This window comes from Dipodomys merriami, unplaced genomic scaffold (genome assembly GCF_024711535.1).
Source record: "Dipodomys merriami isolate MVZ:Mamm:240054 unplaced genomic scaffold, mDipMer1.0.p SCAF_163, whole genome shotgun sequence".
Classification (NCBI taxonomy): domain Eukaryota; kingdom Metazoa; phylum Chordata; class Mammalia; order Rodentia; family Heteromyidae; genus Dipodomys; species Dipodomys merriami.
This window is the reverse complement of record NW_027202971.1, coordinates 2,551,471-2,574,181: the sequence shown is the minus strand read 5'-3', so window position 1 is coordinate 2,574,181 and position 22,711 is coordinate 2,551,471. Positions and strand designations below refer to the sequence as shown.

The 22,711-nt window shown below is 58.3% G+C and overlaps 1 protein-coding gene across 7 annotated transcripts in view; it reads left to right on the top strand.

Moving 5' to 3' along the window:
• Rimbp2 (RIMS binding protein 2) overlaps positions 1-22,063 on the top strand; it is a 60,220-nt gene extending 38,157 nt beyond the window's left edge. For 2 of the 7 annotated variants that reach the window (XM_070024904.1, XM_070024901.1), the window contains exons 14-22: positions 562-720; positions 8,763-9,473; positions 10,720-10,837; positions 14,853-15,037; positions 15,264-15,432; positions 16,718-16,821; positions 17,873-17,944; positions 18,659-18,793; positions 20,773-22,063. In XM_070024904.1, the coding sequence (XP_069881005.1) occupies positions 562-720; positions 8,763-9,473; positions 10,720-10,837; positions 14,853-15,037; positions 15,264-15,432; positions 16,718-16,821; positions 17,873-17,944; positions 18,659-18,793; positions 20,773-20,958 (1,839 nt within the window). In that variant the 3' untranslated portion in view covers positions 20,959-22,063. Of the gene's footprint in view, positions 1-561; positions 721-8,762; positions 9,474-10,719; positions 10,838-14,852; positions 15,038-15,263; positions 15,433-16,717; positions 16,822-17,872; positions 17,945-18,658; positions 18,794-19,259; positions 19,455-20,772 lie in introns of those variants that run through there. The other 5 variants (XM_070024903.1, XM_070024902.1, XM_070024906.1 and 2 more) reach the window with 5 other exon arrangements.
• Positions 22,064-22,711: the final 648 nt, after the last annotated feature.

Sequence of the window (22,711 nt, the reverse complement as noted above, 5' to 3'; positions counted from 1 at the left end):
CCCTCCCGCCTCCCCACGTCCCGCCTCCCACGTCCCGCCTCCCCTCCGGCCTCCCCACGTCCCACCTCCCCACGTGCAGCCTCCCACGTCCCGCCTCCCACGTCCCGCCTCCCCACGTCCCACCTCCCCACGTCCCGCCTCCCCACGTCCCACCTCCCCACGTCCCGCCTCCCCTCCGGCCTCCCCACGTCCCGCCTCCCCACGTCCCGCCTCCCACGTCCGGCCTCCCCACGTCCCGCCTCCCACGTCCGGCCTCCCCACGTCCCACCTCCCCACGTCCCGCCTCCCCTCCGGCCTCCCCACGTCCCGCCTCCCCTCCGGCCTCCCCACGTCCCGCCTCCCCTCCGGCCTCCCCACGTCCCACCTCCCCACGTCCCGCCTCCCCTCCGGCCTCCCCACGTCCCGCCTCCCCTCCAGCCTCCCCTCATCCAGCCTCCCCTCCCGATCCCCATGGTGAGGCCTCCAGGCCTGCGGCCTCATGGGCTGGGAAAGGGGGGGCTGGGACCCCCTGGACGGGCAGGGTTGAGGGAGCCTCCTGTCCGTGTGCCCGGCTCTCCACAGCCCCCCTGCTGCCATGGAGATGACTACCACACGGAGAGCAGCCGGGGCTCCGACCTCTCGGACATCATGGAGGAGGATGAGGAGGAGCTGTACTCCGAGATGCAGCCGGAGGACGGAGGCCGGCGGAGGCCCAGCGGTACCTCCCACAATGCCCTCAAGGTGAGCGCGGGCCCTGGCCTGGCGCCATTGCGCAGTGCCCGCCAGAGCAGCCCCTCCCAGGCCCTCTCTCGGGCTGGTTCCACATTGGCCTCCCCCGGGGGACCACCCTGCACGGACGCAGGGACCACACAGGCCCCCGTGATGCCTCAGGGATGGGCAGCCTCCCGGGCAGCTGGGGGAAGGGCCGCGGAGTGGTTGGGTGAAGAGGGCCCAGGGAGGTAGGGCGCCCCGAGGGCACGCAGCTGGGCACGCAGCTGGGCATCAGAATGGAAGGTAGGGGGCCAAGGACACCCAGCCCAGGGTCCCACAGCGGACTTCTGCGCTCCTCGCCGAGGCCACGGCGGAACCTTGGGGAATTCTTACCCCACAGAACCTTCCAGATCCCTTACAGTCCTGCCTGGCTGTGGCCCGTGCCGTTCCCCAGCCCCCAGTCTCGGAGGTCACCTGATCTGAGGCCCCGTGAGCCCCAAGCTGTGCCCTAGAGCAGAGCCCCCCAGAGTGCCTTTGATGGGGCACATAGATGCCCGCTCACCTTCCAGACTCTTCTCCTGGGGTGGAGGAAGATGCTGGAAGGCTGACACCTCATCGCCGGCTAGGGGCCGATAGGAGGGGCGGCCTGTCCCGGGGAGGAGGCCCGCAGGGCGGGGAGGAGCTGGTGAAGCTCCCGCGTCCAGCCCCCCACCCCAGACACAGCAGGGTGGGGGTCCACGTGCAGGGTGGCGCGGGGCCACCGGCTCTGAGGTGCTCCTGGATTTTAAAAAGCAGGGCTTGGACAGGCCGTCCTGGTTTTCTAGACTCTCCCTGGAAGGGCCAGAGAACAAATAGCCTAGAATGTGGCACCGGAGGAGGAGGGGTTGGCAGTTTGCAGAGATCACACTCACCTCTGTGCCTGAGTGTGGCCCGGCCCGCGCACAAGGGTGTGCTGCCTGCCCGTGCCCCTCCCCCCACCGCGAGGGCCCGCTGAGACGCAAGGGTGCAAGCAGGGCCCAGCAACGTCACAGCTCAGATTGGCCAAGTAGCAAGCAGTGACTTGCAGGTGTTGCCTGCCTGGAGAAGGGGCAGAGTGTGCCCGGTGCTCAGGAGCACCAAGCAGAGTGGAGAGCGGAGTCCGCCCAGACTCCCTGATATCCGAGATGCAGAGTCACCCCAGACACAGCTCACACCACGATGCAGTCATCCCAGACACAGCTCACACCGTGATGCAGTCATCCCAGACACAGCTCACACTGTGATGCAGAGTCATCCCAGACACAGCTCACACCATGATGCAGAGTCATCCCAGACACAGCTCACACCATGATGCAGAGTCATCCCAGACACAGCTCACACCATGATGCAGTCATCCCAGACACAGCTCACACCATGATGCAGTCATCCCAGACACAGCTCACACCATGATGCAGTCATCCCAGACACAGCTCACACCGTGATGCAGTCATCCCAGACACAGCTCAAACGATGATGCACAATCATCCCAGACACAGCTCACACAGTGATACAGAGTCATCCCAGACACAGCTCACACCGTGATGCAGTCATCCCAGACACAGCTCACACCATGATGCAGAGTCATCCCAGACACAGCTCACACCATGATGCAGTCATCCCAGACACAGCTCACACCATGATGCAGAGGCATCCCAGACACAGCTCACACCATGATGCAGAGTCATCCCAGACAAAACTCACACCATGATGCAGAGTAATCCCAGACACAGCTCACACCATGATGCAGTCACCCCAGACACAGCTAACACCGTGATGCAGAGTCATCCCAGACACAGCTCACACCGTGATGCAGTCATCCCAGATACAGCTCACACCATGATGCAGAGTCATCCCAGACACAGCTCACACCATGATGCAGTCATCCCAGACACAGCTCACACCATGATGCAGTCATCCCAGACACAGCTCACACCATGATGCAGAGTCATCCCAGACACAGCTCACACCATGATGCACAATCATCCCAGACACAGCTCACACAGTGATACAGAGTCATCCCAGACACAGCTCACACCGTGATGCAGTCATCCCAGACACAGCTCACACTGTGATGCAGAGTCATCCCAGACACAGCTCACACCATGATGCAGTCATCCCAGACACAGCTCACACCATGATGCAGAGTCATCCCAGACACAGCTCACACCATGATGCAGAGTCATCCCAGACACAGCTCACACCATGATGCAGTCATCCCAGACACAGCTCACACCATGATGCAGTCATCCCAGACACAGCTCACACCATGATGCAGTCATCCCAGACACAGCTCACACCGTGATGCAGTCATCCCAGACACAGCTCAAACGATGATGCACAATCATCCCAGACACAGCTCACACCATGATGCACAATCATCCCAGACACAGCTCACACAGTGATACAGAGTCATCCCAGACACAGCTCACACCGTGATGCAGTCATCCCAGACACAGCTCACACCATGATGCAGAGTCATCCCAGACACAGCTCACACCATGATGCAGTCATCCCAGACACAGCTCACACCATGATGCAGAGGCATCCCAGACACAGCTCACACCATGATGCAGAGTCATCCCAGACAAAACTCACACCATGATGCAGAGTAATCCCAGACACAGCTCACACCATGATGCAGTCACCCCAGACACAGCTAACACCGTGATGCAGAGTCATCCCAGACACAGCTCACACCGTGATGCAGTCATCCCAGATACAGCTCACACCATGATGCAGAGTCATCCCAGACACAGCTCACACCATGATGCAGTCATCCCAGACACAGCTCACACCATGATGCAGTCATCCCAGACACAGCTCACACCATGATGCAGAGTCATCCCAGACACAGCTCACACCATGATGCACAATCATCCCAGACACAGCTCACACAGTGATACAGAGTCATCCCAGACACAGCTCACACCGTGATGCAGTCATCCCAGACACAACTCACACTGTGATGCAGAGTCATCCCAGACACAGCTCACACCATGATGCAGTCATTCCAGACACAGTTCACACCATGATGCAGAGTCATCCCAGACACAGCTCACACCATGATGCAGTTATCCCAGACACAGCTCACACCATGATGCAGTCATCCCAGACACAGCTCACACCATGATGCAGAGTCATCCCAGACACAGCTCACACCACGATGCAGTCATCCCAGACACAGCTCACACGATGATGCACAATCATCCCAGACACAGCTCACACCATGATGCAGAGTCATCCCAGACGCAGCTCACACTGTGATGCAGTCATCCCAGACGCAGCTCACACCATGATGCAGTCATCCCAGACACAGCTCACACCATGATGCAGTCATCCCAGACACAGCTCACACCATGATGCAGTCATCCCAGACACAGCTCACACCATGATGCAGAGTCATCCCAGACACAGCTCACACCACGATGCAGTCATCCCAGACACAGCTCACACGATGATGCACAATCATCCCAGACACAGCTCACACCATGATGCAGAGTCATCCCAGACACAGCTCACACCATGATGCAGTCATCCCAGACGCAGCTCACACCATGATGCAGAGTCATCCCAGACACAGCTCACACCATGATGCAGAGTCATCCCAGACACAGCTCACACCATGATGCAGTCATCCCAGACACAGCTCACACCATGATGCAGTCATCCCAGACACAGCTCACACCATGATGCAGTCATCCCAGACACAGCTCACACCGTGATGCAGTCATCCCAGACACAGCTCAAACGATGATGCACAATCATCCCAGACACAGCTCACACCATGATGCACAATCATCCCAGACACAGCTCACACAGTGATACAGAGTCATCCCAGACACAGCTCACACCGTGATGCAGTCATCCCAGACACAGCTCACACCATGATGCAGAGTCATCCCAGACACAGCTCACACCATGATGCAGTCATCCCAGACACAGCTCACACCATGATGCAGAGGCATCCCAGACACAGCTCACACCATGATGCAGAGTCATCCCAGACAAAACTCACACCATGATGCAGAGTAATCCCAGACACAGCTCACACCATGATGCAGTCACCCCAGACACAGCTAACACCGTGATGCAGAGTCATCCCAGACACAGCTCACACCGTGATGCAGTCATCACAGACACAGCTCACACCATGATGCAGAGTCATCCCAGACACAGCTCACACCATGATGCAGTCATCCCAGACACAGCTCACACCATGATGCAGTCATCCCAGACACAGCTCACACCATGATGCAGAGTCATCCCAGACACAGCTCACACCATGATGCACAATCATCCCAGACACAGCTCACACAGTGATACAGAGTCATCCCAGACACAGCTCACACCGTGATGCAGTCATCCCAGACACAGCTCACACTGTGATGCAGAGTCATCCCAGACACAGCTCACACCATGATGCAGTCATCCCAGACACAGCTCACACCATGATGCAGAGTCATCCCAGACACAGCTCACACCATGATGCAGTTATCCCAGACACAGCTCACACCATGATGCAGAGTCATCCCAGACAAAACTCACACCATGATGCAGAGTAATCCCAGACACAGCTCACACCATGATGCAGTCACCCCAGACACAGCTCACACCGTGATGCAGTCATCCCAGACACAGCTCACACCGTGATGCAGTTATCCCAGACACAGCTCACACTGTGATGCAGAGTCATCCCAGGCACAGCTCACACTGTGATGCAGAGTCATCCCAGACACAGCTCACACTGTGATGCAGAGTCATCCCAGACACAGCTCACACCATGATGCACAATCATCCCAGACACAGCTCACACCGTGATGCAGTCATCCCAGACACAGCTCACACCATGATGCAGTCATCCCAGACACAGCTCACACCATGATGCAGTCATCCCAGACGCAGCTCACACCATGATGCAGAGTCATCCCAGACACAGCTCACACGATGATGCACAATCATCCCAGACACAGCTCACACAGTGATACAGAGTCATCCCAGACGCAGCTCACACCATGATGCAGAGTCATCCCAGACACAGCTCACACCATGATGCAGTCATCCCAGACACAGCTCACACCATGATGCAGAGTCATCCCAGACACAGCTCACACCGTGATGCAGTCATCCCAGACACAGCTCACACCGTGATGCAGTCATACCAGACAGCTCACACCATGATGCAGTTATCCCAGACACAGCTCACACTGTGATGCAGAGTCATCCCAGACACAGCTCACACCATGATGCAGTCATCCCAGACACAGCTCACACCATGATGCAGTCATCCCAGACACAGCTCACACCATGATGCAGAGTCATCCCAGACACAGCTCACACCATGATGCAGAGTCATCCCAGACACAGCTCACACAGTGATGCAGTCATCCCAGAAACAGCTCACACAGTGATGCAGAGTCATCCCAGACACAGCTCACACCGTGATGCAGTCATCCCAGACATAGCTCACACCGTGATGCAGTCATACCAGACAGCTCACACCATGATGCAGTTATCCCAGACACAGCTCACACTGTGATGCAGAGTCATCCCAGACACAGCTCACACTGTGATGCAGAGTCATCCCAGACACAGCTCACACCATGATGCACAATCATCCCAGACACAGCTCACACCATGATGCAGAGTCATCCCAGACACAGCTCACACAGTGATGCAGAGTCATCCCAGACAAAGCTCACACCATGATGCAGTCATCCCAGACACAGCTCACACCGTGATGCAGTCATCCCAGACACAGCTCACACCATGATGCAGTCATCCCAGACACAGCTCACACCGTGATGCAGTCATCCCAGACACAGCTCACACCATGATGCAGAGTCATCCCAGACACAGCTCACACCATGATGCAGAGTCATCCCAGACACAGCTCACACCGTGATGCAGTCATCCCAGACACAGCTCACACCATGATGCAGAGTCATCCCAGACACAGCTCACACCGTGATGCAGTCATCCCAGACACAGCTCACACCATGATGCAGAGTCATCCCAGACACAGCTCACACCATGATGCAGTCATCCCAGACACAGCTCACACCATGATGCAGTCAAATCAGACACAGCTCACACAGTGATGCAGTCATCCCAGACACAGCTCACACCATGATGCAGTCATCCCAGACACAGCTCACACAGTGATGCAGTCATCCCAGACACAGCTCACACCATGGTGCAGAGTCATCCCAGACACAGCTCACATCGTGATGCAGAGTCATCCCAGACACAGCTCACACCGTGATGCAGAGTCATCCCAGACACAGCTCACACCATGATGCACAGTCATCCCAGACACAGCTCACACCATGATGCAGAGTCATCCCAGACACAGCTCACACAGTGATGCAGAGTCATCCCAGACGCTACTCACAGCATGATGCAGTCATCCCAGACACAGCTCACACAGTGATGCAGAGTCATCCCAGACACAGCTCAAACAGTGATGCAGTCATCCCAGACACAGCTCACACCATGATGCAGAGTCATCCCAGACACAGCTCACATCGTGATGCAGAGTCATCCCAGACACAGCTCACACCATGATGCAGTCATCCCAGACACAGCTCACACAGTGATGCAGTCATCCCAGACACAGCTCACACCATGATGCAGTCATCCCAGACACAGCTCACACAGTGATGCAGAGTCATCCCAGACGCTGCTCACACCATGATGCAGAGTCATCCCAGACACAGCTCACACTGTGATGCAGAGTCATCCCAGACACAGCTCACACCATGATGCAGTCATCCCAGACACAGCTCACACCATGATGCAGAGTCATCCCAGACGCTGCTCACACCATGATGCAGAGTCATCCCAGACACAGCTCACACCATGATGCAGTCATCCCAGACACAACTCACACCATGATGCAGAGTCATCCCAGACACAGCTCACACCATGATGCAGTCATCCCAGACACAGCTCACACTGTGATGCAGAGTCATCCCAGACACAGCTCACACAGTGATGCAGAGTCATCCCAGACACAGCTCACACCATGATGCAGTCATCCCAGACGCTGCTCACACCATGATGCAGAGTCATCCCAGACACAGCTCACACCATGATGCAGAGTCATCCCAGACGCTGCTCACACCATGATGCAGTCATCCCAGACACAGCTCACACCATGATGCAGTCATCCCAGACGCTGCTCACACCATGATGCAGAGTCATCCCAGACACAGCTCACACTGTGATGCAGAGTCATCCCAGACACAGCTCACACCATGATGCAGTCATCCCAGACACAGCTCACACTGTGATGCAGAGTCATCCCAGACACAGCTCACACCATGATGCAGTCATCCCAGACACAGCTCACACCGTAATGCAGAGTCATCCCAGACACAGCTCACACCATGATGCAGTCATCCCAGACACAGCTCACACCATGATGCAGTCATCCCAGACACAGCTCACACTGTGATGCAGTCATCCCAGACATAGCTCACACCATGATGCAGTCATCCCAGACACAGCTCACACTGTGATGCAGTCATCCCAGACACAGCTCACACCATGATGCAGAGTCATCCCAGACACAGCTCACACCATGATGCAGAGTCATCCCAGACACAGCTCACACCATGATGCAGTCATCCCAGACACAGCTCACACCATGATGCAGTCATCCCAGACACAGCTCACACCATGATGCAGAGTCATCCCAGACACAGCTCACACTGTGATGTCTGTCAGGGCGCAGTTCAGGCAGTGGAGGCACAGGTCTGCACAGGGATCCCTGGATGGGCGCGGCAGGCTTCCCTGCCCTGCCTGCCTCCAGGCTGGGCCCCTCCCGCCCTGGGTCCATCTGCATGGCGTCTGTTCCTAACGCCCCGCTGGCTGTCCGTGTGCTGCCCCGCCTCTTGTAGGTGCCTCTCTGTGACCTGTGCTCCATCCCAGCCGCTGACCCACGGAACCTCGCGCCGGGACTAATTCTGTGTGTGTTTTCTCTCCTTCCTGGTCCGCCCGCCCACCCGCCTGCCTCATGTCTGGTCGCTCACTGCTCTCCCCCCGCCCTTAAGGAATGCTCTAAGTCCAGGAGCCTGGAGGGCGCTTTCCTGGAGCAGCCCGAGTTCCCCCAGCACCCCCACCGCAGTAAGCGGCTGTTCAGTATCCCCGAGGTAGCGGAGGAGGACGCGGAGCACGGGGAGCCACTGCTTAGACAGGCCGTGGGGGCCTCCCGCGCCAGGGCCCTGCTGGCCATGGGGCAGGGGTCCGGCCGGCCCTGCTGGGGGCACCCGGCCCCGCAGGGCTCCTGGATGCCGGCCAAGCACAGGGGCCAGGGGCCTGCCCACGCCGAGGACCTCCTGGAAGACAGAGGCTGCCGGTTCAGCCGCTCAGCCACCAGGAGCCCGGACAGCGGGCTGGACTGCGGCAGCGAGGAGGATGAGTCTTGGTTTAGTTTCAGGAGCGCCGTGGCCAAGTGCAGCCCGGGCCTCGGTCACTGTCCCTGTCGGCGGAGCCGGCAGCCTCCACTGGCGCGGCGGCCCACGCTGACGCGGCAGAGCAGCATTGAAGAGGATTTGGGGGAGCAGGTGGACCCCAGTGAGGTCATCAGAAGCGATGACGCCCTGCTCAGCCCGGAGAGGCCCCTGCCCAGGAGGTATGGCTGGGACGAGGCTACTGGCCACGAAGACTTTCGGGGTGTCTGGAGGAAAAGCCCAGCCATGCCCGACAGTAGGGCCGCTGACCGCCACGCCCAGCCTCCTCCCAGAGTTGCAGACGGCCCTTTGGTGTGTGACATCATCTTCCTCTCCACCCACGCTTGCCAAACCAATCTGTTTTCCATCTCCCACCCTTTTTCCTTTGTCCATTCCGGGGCCTCTTCTCGGCCGGCAGTCCTCGGTTTCCCCGCACTTTTGATTTCTCAGTCCCTTTGCTTCTCAATCGCTTGACCACGCTGATGATTTCTTTTCTTTGCTTTAGAGAAGTAACTCCCCACCCCCAGATCAGTAACGATGATGTATGGCTGCTTCAATTCAAGGGCAACTGAATCTAAGTTTTAATTAAGGGTTAGCTGAACTACAAACACCCAAAAGTTTGGCAATATGCACAGTTTCCAAAACGGAAGGTTTTTAAGCAAAATTTTTATGGTGGTTGGATTATTGGAGGTCTCTTTCTGTGTCTCTGTCTCTGTTTCTTTCTATCTCATTGTTTTGGAACTTTTAGTTGTTTTTTTAGCCTTCGACCATAATTTTAAGAAAGAGCCCCTTTATTAAAGAAGCTCATCATTTCTAAGGGTTTTTTTTTCCTGCTGGCCCCCCAGTTTCCAGAATGCATGTAGACACCCCTCTTTGCCTTGGTGTCCAGGTCATCATTCATCGCTCCATTGTGTTTTCTTCAGAGTGCTCATCTCGCTTTGCTGGGCATGGGAGCAGCACCGTGGTCCAGAGCCGCCACCTCTGGCCTGCGTCACAGCTGCCCTTTCCCCGCACCGGTGACCCGGGGCCACTTCCCAGGAGCCAGAGGCTCCTTGCTGGTCCCAACCTCTAGGCCACTGAGAGGTGGGGATGCCCAGAAAGGCCACCTGCCAGGCCCTGGCGTCCACGCGGGCCCGTGCGTGGCCCCGCCTGCGGGAGTGTCCCCCGCTTGGGGGCAGTGCCGTGGGCTTCTTGTGGTGTGGCAGCCGGGGCAGGGCGCACAGAGCCAGCAAAGGGCTGGCACTCGAGTGTGCAAAGGTGTCCCGCGCCAGACACACATCTGAACCATGTGACCCGCAGGGGGGCAGCCACACAGCACCCCACCCACACATTTTTGTCCCCCTGGCCCCCGCTGTGTGCCCCCAGAGCGGCGCCGATGCGGGACCGGGAGCCCCCGGGGCCCAGTCTGTTTCTTCCCAGGCCATTCAGCTAACCTTTCAGTTAAAAGCTAAGTTTAGTTGCCTTTCAAGCTTCTGCTTCCAGTCTGGATTGATTTGGCTGACTTATTCTTTCTCCCGAAGGCCGAGGCAGACCCGTGACTGTGCTGTTCTGTCTCTAGATCTTAGGAAACACCGTGCTGGCCGGACGGGCAGACAGAGCGGATCATGAGGGCCGGAGGGCATCCCACGGCAGCGCCGGCCCGCACAGGCCCCGGCCGGCGATGGCCCCCGCTCTCGGTGAGTGCCTGCTTCATGTCTTACTCTTTCTTTCCAGCAGAGATGTGCCTACTTAGTCTTCAGTCTACACACACACACACACACACACACACACACACACACACACCCTTTAGGAATAGCATTTTTACATAGAGAAAACTTGGTTTCTGGCAAAAATAAGGCAAGGATGGCATATGAAGAGAACAAAGCCTCTTGGTTTGGATTGTCTCAGCATCTACTAGCCTCGTGGTCGTGAACACCCACTCCCCAGCGCTGTCACCAAGACCCGTGTCACCCACTCTCCAGGGTCCCAGCCTGAGTGGAGGCGAGAGCTGGAGTGGTGGCGTACCCCAAACATCCATGAAGTCCCCCGTGATGCAGAGCTGCTGGCACGCCCAAAGCGCACTGGCTGGGGCCATGTCACACAGCATTAAGGCCGGGTGGTCCCCGGGGGAAGCCCCTCTCTTCCCCTCTCCTCCACCCTCAGCATCACTCTAGCCCCCAACCTTTGCTCCCTGATCCCGGTGCTCCACGCTCAGTTATCTAGTGGATCGAGCCGTGGTACTGTCACACGGCCACTGTGGCCGGTCGGTGCTCGGGTGTGGCCGAAGGTCAGGTCAAGTTACAAGCGTTGTCCCGTCATGAGGTGACAGCTCCAGATGGTGTCGTGCCTGAAGTAGACAGCATCATGCGTGAGAACATACACAGCACACTACACACACACACACACACACACACACACACACACACACACACACACACACACACACGATGTCCCCCACTACGCACAGTGATACACAATATGCACAGCACACATGCACACTATGCAAACACACAAAGGCACGTTTCCATATTCCACACACACCTTACATACAAGATGTACAGCATACATGCAACATACAAACGTATTTCACACTCCTGTATTTCACACACACACGCCTTATGCATAAGATGTACAGCATATACACAACGTACAAACAAGGCTGCAGGATAACCGTGAGCAGAAATAGTCTGACCACGCCCCCGTGACCACCCCGGGCTCCTCGTTCAGGGCTGGGCTTCCAGCCTTGGCCTCCAGAGCATGAATTTCCACCAGTACCTCAGGGCTCTGCGGGATACTCGGGCTGTCGTACCCCACGCCCCGTCCCGAGGATGCCCTCTTCCCGGAGCGAGATGTGAGGAGCTGTTCCTGGCGGATGCTCAGCTCCGGGTCTGTGTGGACCTGGATTCCAGCCTCCGCGCTGGTGAGTGCAGGGAGGATGGGCCAGGCTCTGTCCTCCAGGCAGGTCTCGTGGCCAGGCATGGTGTCCAGGTAGGGGAAACGCGAGTGTCCGGAAGAGGTATGTGCGGCACAGTCTCCCAGGACCTCGAACTGAACGTTGTGGGGTGACTCATTCCTGGTGCGCTGCAGCCAAGGCTCTGGAGCCCACCTTGCTGCCTGTGGAGCCGCCACACTAGCCGCCACACGCAGCCGCCCCAGACCCTGGCCCCCGGTGTGAGTGGCGCCCGTGCACATGGATGGATGTCACCAGCACCCCCCGCCCCCGTGCACATGGATGGATGTCACCAGCACCCCCCGCCCCCGTGCACATGGATGGATGTCACCAGCACCCCCCCCCCGTGCACATGGATGGATGTCACCAGCGCCCCCCCCGTGCACATGGATGGATGTCACCAGCGCCCCTCCCCCGTGCACATGGATGGATGTCACCAGCACCCCCCCCTGTGCACATGGATGGATGTCACCAGCACCGCCGGGCTTCCTGTGCACATGGATGGATATCACCAGCACCGCCGGGCTCCCTGTGCACATGGATGGATATCACCAGCACCGCCGGGCTCCCTGTGCACATGGATGGATGTCACCAGCACCGCCGGGCTCCCTGTGCACATGGATGGATGTCACCAGCGCCCCCCCCCGTGCACATGGATGGATGTCACCAGCGCCCCCCCCCGTGCACATGGATGGATGTCACCAGCGCCCCCCCCGTGCACATGGATGGATGTCACCAGCGCCCCTCCCCCGTGCACATGGATGGATGTCACCAGCGCCGCCCCCCCCCCCCCCCCGTGCACATGGATGGATGTCACCAGCACCGCCGGGCTCCCTGTGCACATGGATGGATGTCACCAGCACCGCCGGGCTCCCTGTGCACATGGATGGATGTCACCAGCACCGCCGGGCTCCCTGTGCACATGGATGGATGTCACCAGCACCCCCCCCGTGCACATGGATGGATGTCACCAGCACCCCCCCCCTGTGCACATGGATGGATGTCACCAGCACCCCCCCCGTGCACATGGATGGATGTCACCAGCGCCCCCCCCGTGCACATGGATGGATGTCACCAGCACCGCCCCCCCCACCCCCCGTGCACATGGATGGATGTCACCAGCACCGCCGGGCTCCCTGTGCACATGGATGGATATCACCAGCACCGCCGGGCTCCCTGTGCACATGGATGGATGTCACCAGCGCCGCCGGCCTCTGCATTAGTGTCAACCTACATTTTGCTCCACAATTCTGAAAACCAGAGGTCTCCCAGGGAAAGCCGAGTTCCTGGAGAAAACAAATGGCTGGACAAAGAACAGAACAGAACACAACCAAGTATGGATGACCAGACATCCTGGAGGCCCTCCATCCACGATGGAAGCGGTTTGCTGCATTTGAAGGGCACGACTCCCAGTGTGTTTTATTTAGTTATTGGTTGGTTTATGTATTTGTGCCAGCGGTGGGGCTTGAACTCAGGGCTTGGGTGCTGTCCCTTAGCCTTTTCACTCAAGGCAAAAAGTGGTAGTGCTAGAGCTCTACCACGTGAGCCACATTTCCACTTCTGGCTTTTTGCTGATTTATTGGAAATAAGAGTCAGGAATCTGCCTGCCCAGCTGGCTTCAAACCACAAGCCTCCAATCTCAGCCTCCTGAATTGAAGGATTGTAGGGGTGAACCACTAGCGCCTGGCACACCTGTGCTTCCTGCAGAGAGTGGGAGGGGCCAGGGCTGCCCCGCCCCCAGCCTTCCTGGCCTGACTCTGGCCTTGAGATCTGCTTGCACGGTCAAGACGTTACCCCAGCCCCTGCACCTGCTGCTCTGCCTCTACACCCCCCGCCCCCCAAACACGTGCACACAGTCAGCCTGCACCACCTGCGAACAGAAAACACTGGGAAAGGACATCACCACACCAACCCTGTACAGACTGTTTTTCTGGTCACAATTCCCTAAGAACATCACGGAACCACCACCCACCCAGCACCAATGTGGAGGGAAGGGCCACAGGCGTCTGGAGATGGCTGAAGGCAGGCCGGACAGGTGGACGCTCTGGGCGACACAATGCGTTCTCCTCAGGCTCTTGAGCTCTCCTGCTTTTGCTGCCTGCTGGGGTTCCTGAACCCCATTCCTGCCCAAGTGGGGGACCGAGGGCCTCACCCATGACCCAGTGCACAGATCTGCTCATAGAACAGCGTGTCAAAAAGAGTCCTTTTTAGAAGCCAGTCCTTCTAGAAGCGGACCTGAAGCTCACACCTGCTAGGAAGTCCTCGATCCAAAGCCGGGCGGAAGCTGCTGTGGTTCAGTGACTATGCCATGCTCAGCACGCACGGGCGTGAGGACACGAGTGTGTGCAAAGCGTGGAGGTGCTCAAGCCTTGCACTGTGCGGGGTGAGGGTGGCTGCTGTGGAGGGGTGTGTGTGTGTGTGTGTGTGTGTGTGTGTGTGTGTGTGTGTGTGCGTGTGTGTGTGTGTGTGTGTGTGTGTGTGTGTGTGTGTGTGTGTGTGTGTGTGTGTGTGTGTGTGTGTGTGTGGAGCCACCAGAGGAAGGCGGAGGGCCTGGGGTTCCCGTCGTGGGGCCTGGCTCGGGCCGGGCCTGGGGCCGGGTTTCCGGTTTCAGCTGCTGGGATTCACCCCAAGCCCTCACATCTCTTTCCCGCTCGTGTTACGCCAGAAAGAACAACGCGGCGGGTGAGAGCCGGGTCTACACCTGCTCCCTCAGCACGGCACCGGGGGGTCCTCAGGGTCACGCCTCTCCGTTTTGCTGCCAGGTGAGCACACCCTGCAGGACCGCCTCTCTCCAGACTTCTACGAGGAGTCGGAAACCGATCCCGGCACCGAGGACCTCCCGCCCCGCATCTTCGTGGCTCTGTTTGACTACGACCCGCTCACCATGTCGCCGAACCCCGACGCGGCCGAGGAGGAGCTGCCCTTCAAGGAAGGACAGATCATCAAGGTGGGGCGCGGGGGCGGGGCCGTGGCGGGCCAATCACAGCTCCGGGGCGCACACACGCGCTCAGGCCCACGCCACATCATGGGCCACCACGGGGCGGGCTGAGGGTGAGCGAGGTCCAGGCCGCAGCCCCGGCGCGGTGGGCGCCTCCTGCGGGCCCACGGCCGCGCTGCCCGCGGCCTGTGAGATTAGCGACGGCCGACCGCGGTGCTCCGCTTCCCCGCGCCAGGTGTATGGCGATAAGGACGCGGACGGGTTCTACCGGGGGGAGACGTGTTCCCGGCTCGGCCTCATCCCTTGTAACATGGTGTCCGAGATCCAGGCGGCCGACGAGGAGATGATGGAGCAGCTGCTGAGACAAGGTTTCCTCCCGCTGAACACGCCCGTGGAGAAAATTGGTGAGTGAGGCCCCGCGCCCCGGAGCAGCTGCCGCGCAGTGAGGGCCGGCCGTGCGGGGCCGTGGGGGGCCGTGGGGGCTGTGGGGGACTGTGCGGGGCCGTGGGGGGTCCTGGGGGCCGTGGGGGGCCGTGCGGGGCCGTGGGGGGCCATGGGGGCTGTGGGGGACTGTGCGGGGCCGTGGGGGGTCCTGGGGGCCGTGGGGGGCCATGGGGGACTGTGCGGGGCCATGGGGGGCCGTGGGGGCTGTGGGGGACTGTGCGGGGCCGTGGGGGGTCCTGGGGGCTGTGGGGGGCCGTGCGGGGCCGTGCGGGGCCGTGGGGGGCCATGGGGGACTGTGCGGGGCCGTGGGGGGTCCTGGGGGCTGTGGGGGGCCGTGCGGGGCCGTGGGGGGCCGTGGGGGACTGTGCGGGGCCATGGGGGGCCGTGGGGGCTGTGGGGGACTGTGCGGGGCCGTGGGGGCCGTGGGGGCTGTGGGGGACTGTGCGGGGCTGGGGGGGCCGTGGGGGCCGTGGGGGGTCCTGGGGGCTGGGGGAGGCCGTGCGGGGCCGTGGGGGGTCCTGGGGGCTGTGGGGGACTGTGCAGGGCCATGGGGGGTCCTGGGGACTGGGGGAGGCCGTGCGGGGCCGTGGGGGGTCCTGTGGGCTGTGGGGGGCCATGCGGGGCCGTGGGGGTTCCTGGGGGCTGTGGTGGGCCGTGTGGGGCCGTGGGGGGCCCTGGGGGCTGTGGGGGGCCGTGCGGGCCGTGGGGGGTCCTGTGGGCTGTGGGGGGCCCTGGGGGCTGTGGGGGGCCGTGCGGGCCGTGGGGGGGCCCTGGGGGCTGTGGGGGGGCCGTGGGGGGCCGTGGGGGTTCCTGGGGGCTGTGGGGGACTGTGTGGGGCCATGGGGGGTCCTGGGGGCTGGGGGAGGCCGTGCGGGGCCGTGGGGGGCCCTGGGGGCTGTGGGGGGCCCTGGGGGCTGTGGGGGGCCATGCGGGCCGTGGGGGGCCCTGGGGGCTGTGGGGGGCTGTGCGGGGCTGTGGGGGGCCCTGAGGGCTGTGGGGGGCCGTGCGGGCCATGGGGGGGTCCTAGGGGCTGTGGGGGGCCGTGTGGGGCTGTGGGGGGCCGTGCGGGCCGTGGGGGGTCCTGGGGGCTGGGGGAGGCCGTGCGGGGCCGTGGGGGGTCCTGGGGGGTGCGGGGCAGGGCCAGCTCTGGGGGTCGGGCTTTTGTTCCTTCAGGGTTTGCCTGTGGCTCCCCGGGAGCTGTCGTTTGAGCTGACCCCAGCTGGGCTTCCTCTTCCTCCTTCACAGAAAGGAGCTGGCGCGGTGGCCGACCCCACGCCTCATCCACGCGAAGGATGGTGGCCCTGTACGACTACGACCCCCGAGAGAGCTCCCCCAACGTGGACGTGGAGGTACTGGCCAGGCCACGGGGCACAGGGGCTCACACAGCGGTCCGTGGCCATGCCGGCCACGGCTGTAGAGATGGAAACCCCAGGCCAGGCAGTCCCCCCACCCCAGCCACGGCGACGGCTGTCCCGTGTCACCTCAGGAGTTCAGGTGGCGCCACGTCTGCGGGCCGAGCGCCGTGCGGGGTGGGCCGACGGGCCTGACAGGTTTCCGGCCTGTCCTGGGCACGGTTGCGGATGTCTGCCGGGGTCTGGGACGGGCGCGCCGCCTCACCACAGGCTGTGCCCCCAGCTCTGCGGCACTGTGGCCAGAAGGACACCTGGGGTCCACATCCACGGGTGGTGACGCGGGTCACGGTAGGGAGGAGGTCCTCAGGGCCGGTGGGTCAGAGCCACACAGCAAAGCGGGGACGGACAGAGAGCACGGGGCAGGCAGACGTGCCGTCCAGGTCCCAAGGCCACCACGGTGCCCAACGGCATCCTCCTCAGCGCCAGAGGCCCAATCCACACGGCTCTCACGCCACGGGGGCCCGCGGCCCCAGTGCACGCTTACCAGCCTGCCGTTCCTGTTAGAACTCAAACCCTCTTTGAAAGCTATCCTCCACCGGGTTTCTGGCTCTCCCTTCTTGTAGGTTCCACAGTGTGGACTGTGTGGGGCGATTTCAGCCCCAGGACAGGGACTCATCACGTCAGCGTTATCTGCCTATTCTGCAGGCTGGGGCGTGCCGGGGGCCATCCCAGAGAGATGGACATTGACTGAGAGTCAAGTCCATGTGGTTGTTTGTAAAACCGGAGAGCTGTGTTTATGGGGTGGTACTTTAGAGAAAGGAATATTCCCCAATGTTCTGGGCTTTTAGGGTCAGCCAGGTGACCAGCTTCACAGTTACACTGCCAGTAGAAAATGGCAGAAACCTCGAATTTGGACCAGAAGGCAGTAGCTGTATGAAGTTTCTAGAAGGTCGTGGATAGAGCCATCCAGTTGCTTTTATCTGATCTAGTTCCAAAACCCGCTTGCCCGTGTGACTAAATGATCTTAATTTTCTGTCTGTCTCTGCAGGCCGAGCTTCCGTTTTGCACAGGAGATATTATTACTGTTTTTGGTGAGATCGACGAAGATGGATTTTATTATGTAAGTTTCTGATGTGGAGATGCGCTGTTTCAATCATGTTTTGTTCCTTAATTTTCAAACAGCTTGCAGAAAACTTTGACTAGCTTGCTCTCTTTCTCCTGAGGGTTTTTTGTTGTTTATTTCAGTCGGTACTGGGATTTGAACTCACGTCCTTGTGCTTGCTTGCTTAGGCAGGAAGTCTACCACCTGAGCCGCGCCCTTGGCCATTCTTGCTTTAGCTATCTTTCGGATGGAGTCTTGGGCTTCTTTTGCTGGGTGGATCTGGACTGTGGCGTTCTTGCTTTGCAGCCGGTTAAGATGAAAGGCATACATTACCGCACCAGCCTTGTTTCCCTGTTGCGCACCAGCATCCACCTCCCCGGGATGTAGGTCTCGGGGTCCTGGCTCTTTACCACCTGGCTTCCGACCTTCTCAAAGCCCTGTATTTAGAGATACTCAGCCTCTATCACACATGTTGCTGATATATTTTTTTTTCCCCTGAAATTGTTGCCCAGATTTTAGCTTTTCTTTCACGTGTGCATTTCTTCGAGGCTCTTTTGTCTGATTAAGCCAAAGTTTTAAATCTGCATGTGTTCACACTTGGTCACCCTCCAGGATTCTGGGGCACAGGAATTGGACTCCACTTGGAAGAAAAATGCCAATTATAGACTGTCTTCCTCCTCAGGAAAGCTAAGAGGATAAATAGTGCTACTTGTCACCCTCCTGTGCTTTCAGGGGGAGCTGAACGGGCAGAAAGGCCTGGTCCCGTCGAACTTCCTGGAAGAAGTGCCTGATGACGTGGAGGTGTATCTCTCCGACGCCCCATCCCACTGCTCCCAAGACCCAGCCCTGCGCTCCAAGGCCAAGCGGGTAAGTCAGCCTCCCTAGCGTCTGACCTCCGGCCCTGTGTGCCCTCCCGTCCCCGTGCGGCCTCCTGACCTGCGCCCCTCCCATCCTGGTCTAAGCCGTATGTGGACATTCTCATGTCCTGGGTGTGGAGCAGACGGCCTGAGTTCTCCCTCTGTCCTTCCCCTAAGGGTTGGGCCTACCAAAGCCTAGAAGCCTAGCTCTAAACCCCAAGTCTGTTTCATACGGAAGGGCCCCTCAGGTCTCCTCGGCCGGCCTTGCCCCCGAGGCTGTGGGCCCTCCACACCAGAGGCCCAGGTCAGTCCAGGCAGAGCGAGACTCGGCATGATGGCCACCGGCCCTCATTAGGGCCCTCTAGCGTACCCGCATCTGCCTTAGCGTCTCATCTTTACGTTACGCCATCTCCGCGAGTTCTTATCTGTTCTATTTTACGTATATATTTTTATTTCTTCGCTCATCTTGGACACAGAAGAAGAGCGTTCATTTCACACCTTAATCAGGCATGTAGCCGTCACGTAAGTGAGCAACTGAAGACACCTAGAGAGATACCGACTTAAGCTACCCTAAGCAGACCCATACGGCTGACTTAAGGCTCCACTGTGGGCTTAGAGAGAGAGAGAGAGAGAGAGAGAGAGAGAGAGAGAGAGAGAGAGAGAGAGAGAGAGAGAGAGAGAGAAGAAATATGTCTCAAAAAAACCCATTGGACCTAAAGTGCTAGTGAATAACTTGGTCTCAGTTGCAAAGCAACTGGATTCGTATGGAAACGGATCCTCCTTAAAACTCACTTCCTACTATTTCTATCAAGAGTATTTCAAAGGCAGCATTGAGAACATATTTCTTAATGAGCTGTTTGTTTACACAGAGAGTGTCCCAGTGTCTACTTTAATTAAAAGCTGCATATTGCATTGTTAACCACTCCTGGAAAAAAGCACAACCTAATAAATGTTTACTTAACAATACATTTAAAAAACAACCTTATCGCTCAAGATGAAGCAGGCTAGTGACTAAAGGTGACCAGGTGTCGGCTCCAAGGCGCGGGGCACCGGCCTGAGTACTGGGCCGCCGCGCCGCCACCTGGAGCGCGCCCAGGGCTCACCTCAAAGCACAGCTGCTTGGAGCGCGGGCTCGGCTCTGGTTTACCAATGCAATAGGATGTCCCAGGACACGCAGCCTGTACCAGTGGGCGCAGGTGGTATCTTCAGGTGTGCTTCGGGATGCATTCCTAGGTGTTTTCCATTAGAATTTGACCTTGATTTCAAATCCAAGCAAGCTCGAAGCCCCTGGCTACTTTTCCTTGGCAGCCCCAAGTGAAGGAACGCTCGCTTGGCAAGGGCTTTGCTGTGGGGATGTTACCTTGCCTCCGTACCTTGCCTCTGGCCCCAGGGGTCATGCCCTGTGTCAGAGTAAATCTCCACCCCTCTGGGGCACTGGCTGAGTACCTCCGTGTGCCGAAGTAGAACACGCGCTGCCTGCTGGGGAAAATTCCCACTCCGTTATTTGGAAAGAATGGGAGCGTTCCGTATGGGCCTCTGAGCTTTCTTTGATTGTAATTAAGGTTCATCTTAGTTTTTTGTTTTTGTTTTTTTTTGTTTTTTCCTTTCAACCAGTGTGCCATCTCCCAAGTTTCTGTAGGATTCTAGCGGCCCAAGAACGTATCCAACAGTGTCAGGCCCCCACACAACCAAGCAGTTCCGCTCGGGCGCCCCTGCTTTAGTCTGAATTTGCACAGTAAATGGTGACCTGGCTTCGTTTGCCAAGCGATGCCCCCTGGCCCCCGTCCCCCCAAGACAAAGACATCGAGTGCACACGCAGCCAGGCCTCGCTCCGAGGCCCGTGGAGCGGGCGGCTCTGTGCTTGTCATGGCATGCTTTAAAACGCGAAAGAAGAAACGAACCCCTTTCCTTCCCTTTGCTGGTGGGAGACGGGGCGGCCCGTGTTCGCAGTGTCCGCATACTCAATAAACTGTCACGTGTACCTACTAGGTTCCTCCCGAGGGTTCAGGGACAGCAAGGAGAGCTCCATCCCCCACAGCCCACCTCCATTCGGGGTCACCTACGTCATCTTTGGGTTCTGGTAGTCCCGGGAGAGGCAGGGAAATGTCCTCGAGGAGAAAGGGGCTGCTTTCCAAAGGGAAGGAACTGCTGAAACGGCTGGGCGCGGTGAAGTGAATGGCTCCCATGCGTCCGGACAGCCTCCACACCTCTGAGATTTAATTCCAAACTAGGGCTTTCATGACTCAAGCACTTCCTAACACTCTCCTCCCCCGACACCACTAGAGCAATGCACTTTGCACTACCGCGAGACCGGAGGGGCCGTCCTCTCCCTCGGCGCTGCCAGGGCTGCACGGCCCCGTCGGGTCAGGAGGCGGGAGGGGCGTCTTGCCGGCCCGCGGGCCAGGGCTCTTGGCACCCCCGGCCTCTGGGCGCTCGGCACCCTCCTCCTCTTCCAAATGCTTGCATCTTCATGCATTAACTTCACGTTGGTCTTGAAATTCCTAGTTTAATTCGCCTTGATGTTCTGCCTTATAATGCACAATGGTTTGTACTGTCTAATAAAATGCTGTGTGTACTTTGTATGTGTTGTGCATTCCTGGTCTTCCTCCTCACCGACACAGGGGTTTGACATTAGGTTGCCAGGCTGTGCATCTTACCATGAGGGTCTTCAGTCTTTCAAAGCAAGCCAGGCAATACACAGAAAATGTTTACGTATTCAGCTGTACACAAAAAGAGAGCCAAGGAGAGAAAAGTAGCTTTGTTTCAAGCTTCAGTACTCCAACTGGCCAGAAAGCTGACTACTTCGCTTTTAGTGTTAGCATTTTGTGGCACACGCCTTTGTTATTGTCACGATGCCACACCCACACACACACAGCACACAGTACAGACATCCCATAATGCACTCCCCACACCACTAACAGCCTACGTTTCCACCGCTTCCAAATGACCCACCCTGCTTATCATTGGCATTTGAACAAAAAAGTTGCTGGCAGATGTACTTGATGGTTTCTATTTTGTAATTCTTGTCCACTTGTAAATTGTTTCTACTCTTTATACTTTTCAGACTGCCTTTTTTTTTGTAATTTCTGGAAGGTTTATACATGAATGACAAATGCTTTCCCCACTGTGTCTTTAAAAACTGTATTGTCAATTGTAATATAACTGTATGTGGTGGATTTATTAAAAGGAAACTACTCAGTGTGACTACATACTGTGTGGGCGTGCGCATGTGTACAGTTCATGTATTTTCTAGAAATAAAATTTGTTATTTTATACAATGTTCCTTTGTATGTTGATTTGAAATATTTTTGTGGTGCCAAGAAAACTGGATTCATGAAAAACTGAACAGCTCACCTTTTCTGCGATGAGTTTTTTCCCCCTAAAATAATTCTAAATCATGCTGCGGCAGCCTTGGGTAAACAGAGGTCAAAGTCAAAGGTCAGCGGCACTCAGGCGCTGAGGCCTGCGGGAAGAGGCCGAGCACCGGCCGGGCTGACCGCCGTGCTTCCCCCTACAACGCCTGTCCTTTCCAGTCCCCCGGGCACAAGCAGAAGGGAGGAAAGCCGCCCGCCTGGTGTCAGGAAGCAGTGTGCCCAGGGGGCCCGGGCTGAGATACGCCCTTCAAACAGTGCCTGAAACCGGACCCCAAGCCCGACCAGCTGTTAGCTCCGCAGTGGATCCAACGGGGATGAGGTTGGAGCCTGGCTGGAACACTGGCCCACACTGATGGCCACAGGCTCGCACTGGACGCGGTGCCTGGGACCCCCTTGGGCCGGGGCTCCCCCCAGCAGTCTGAGTGTTCTCTGGGCCCCAGTAGCCCCTCTAGCTGTGTGAGTTTCCAGTTGCATGCCATGGCTCTAAGCCCTGTCTCTTCGAGGAGAATGAGGTTTTAATACCAGCTGCCCACTGGCCTTGGAATCCACAAAAC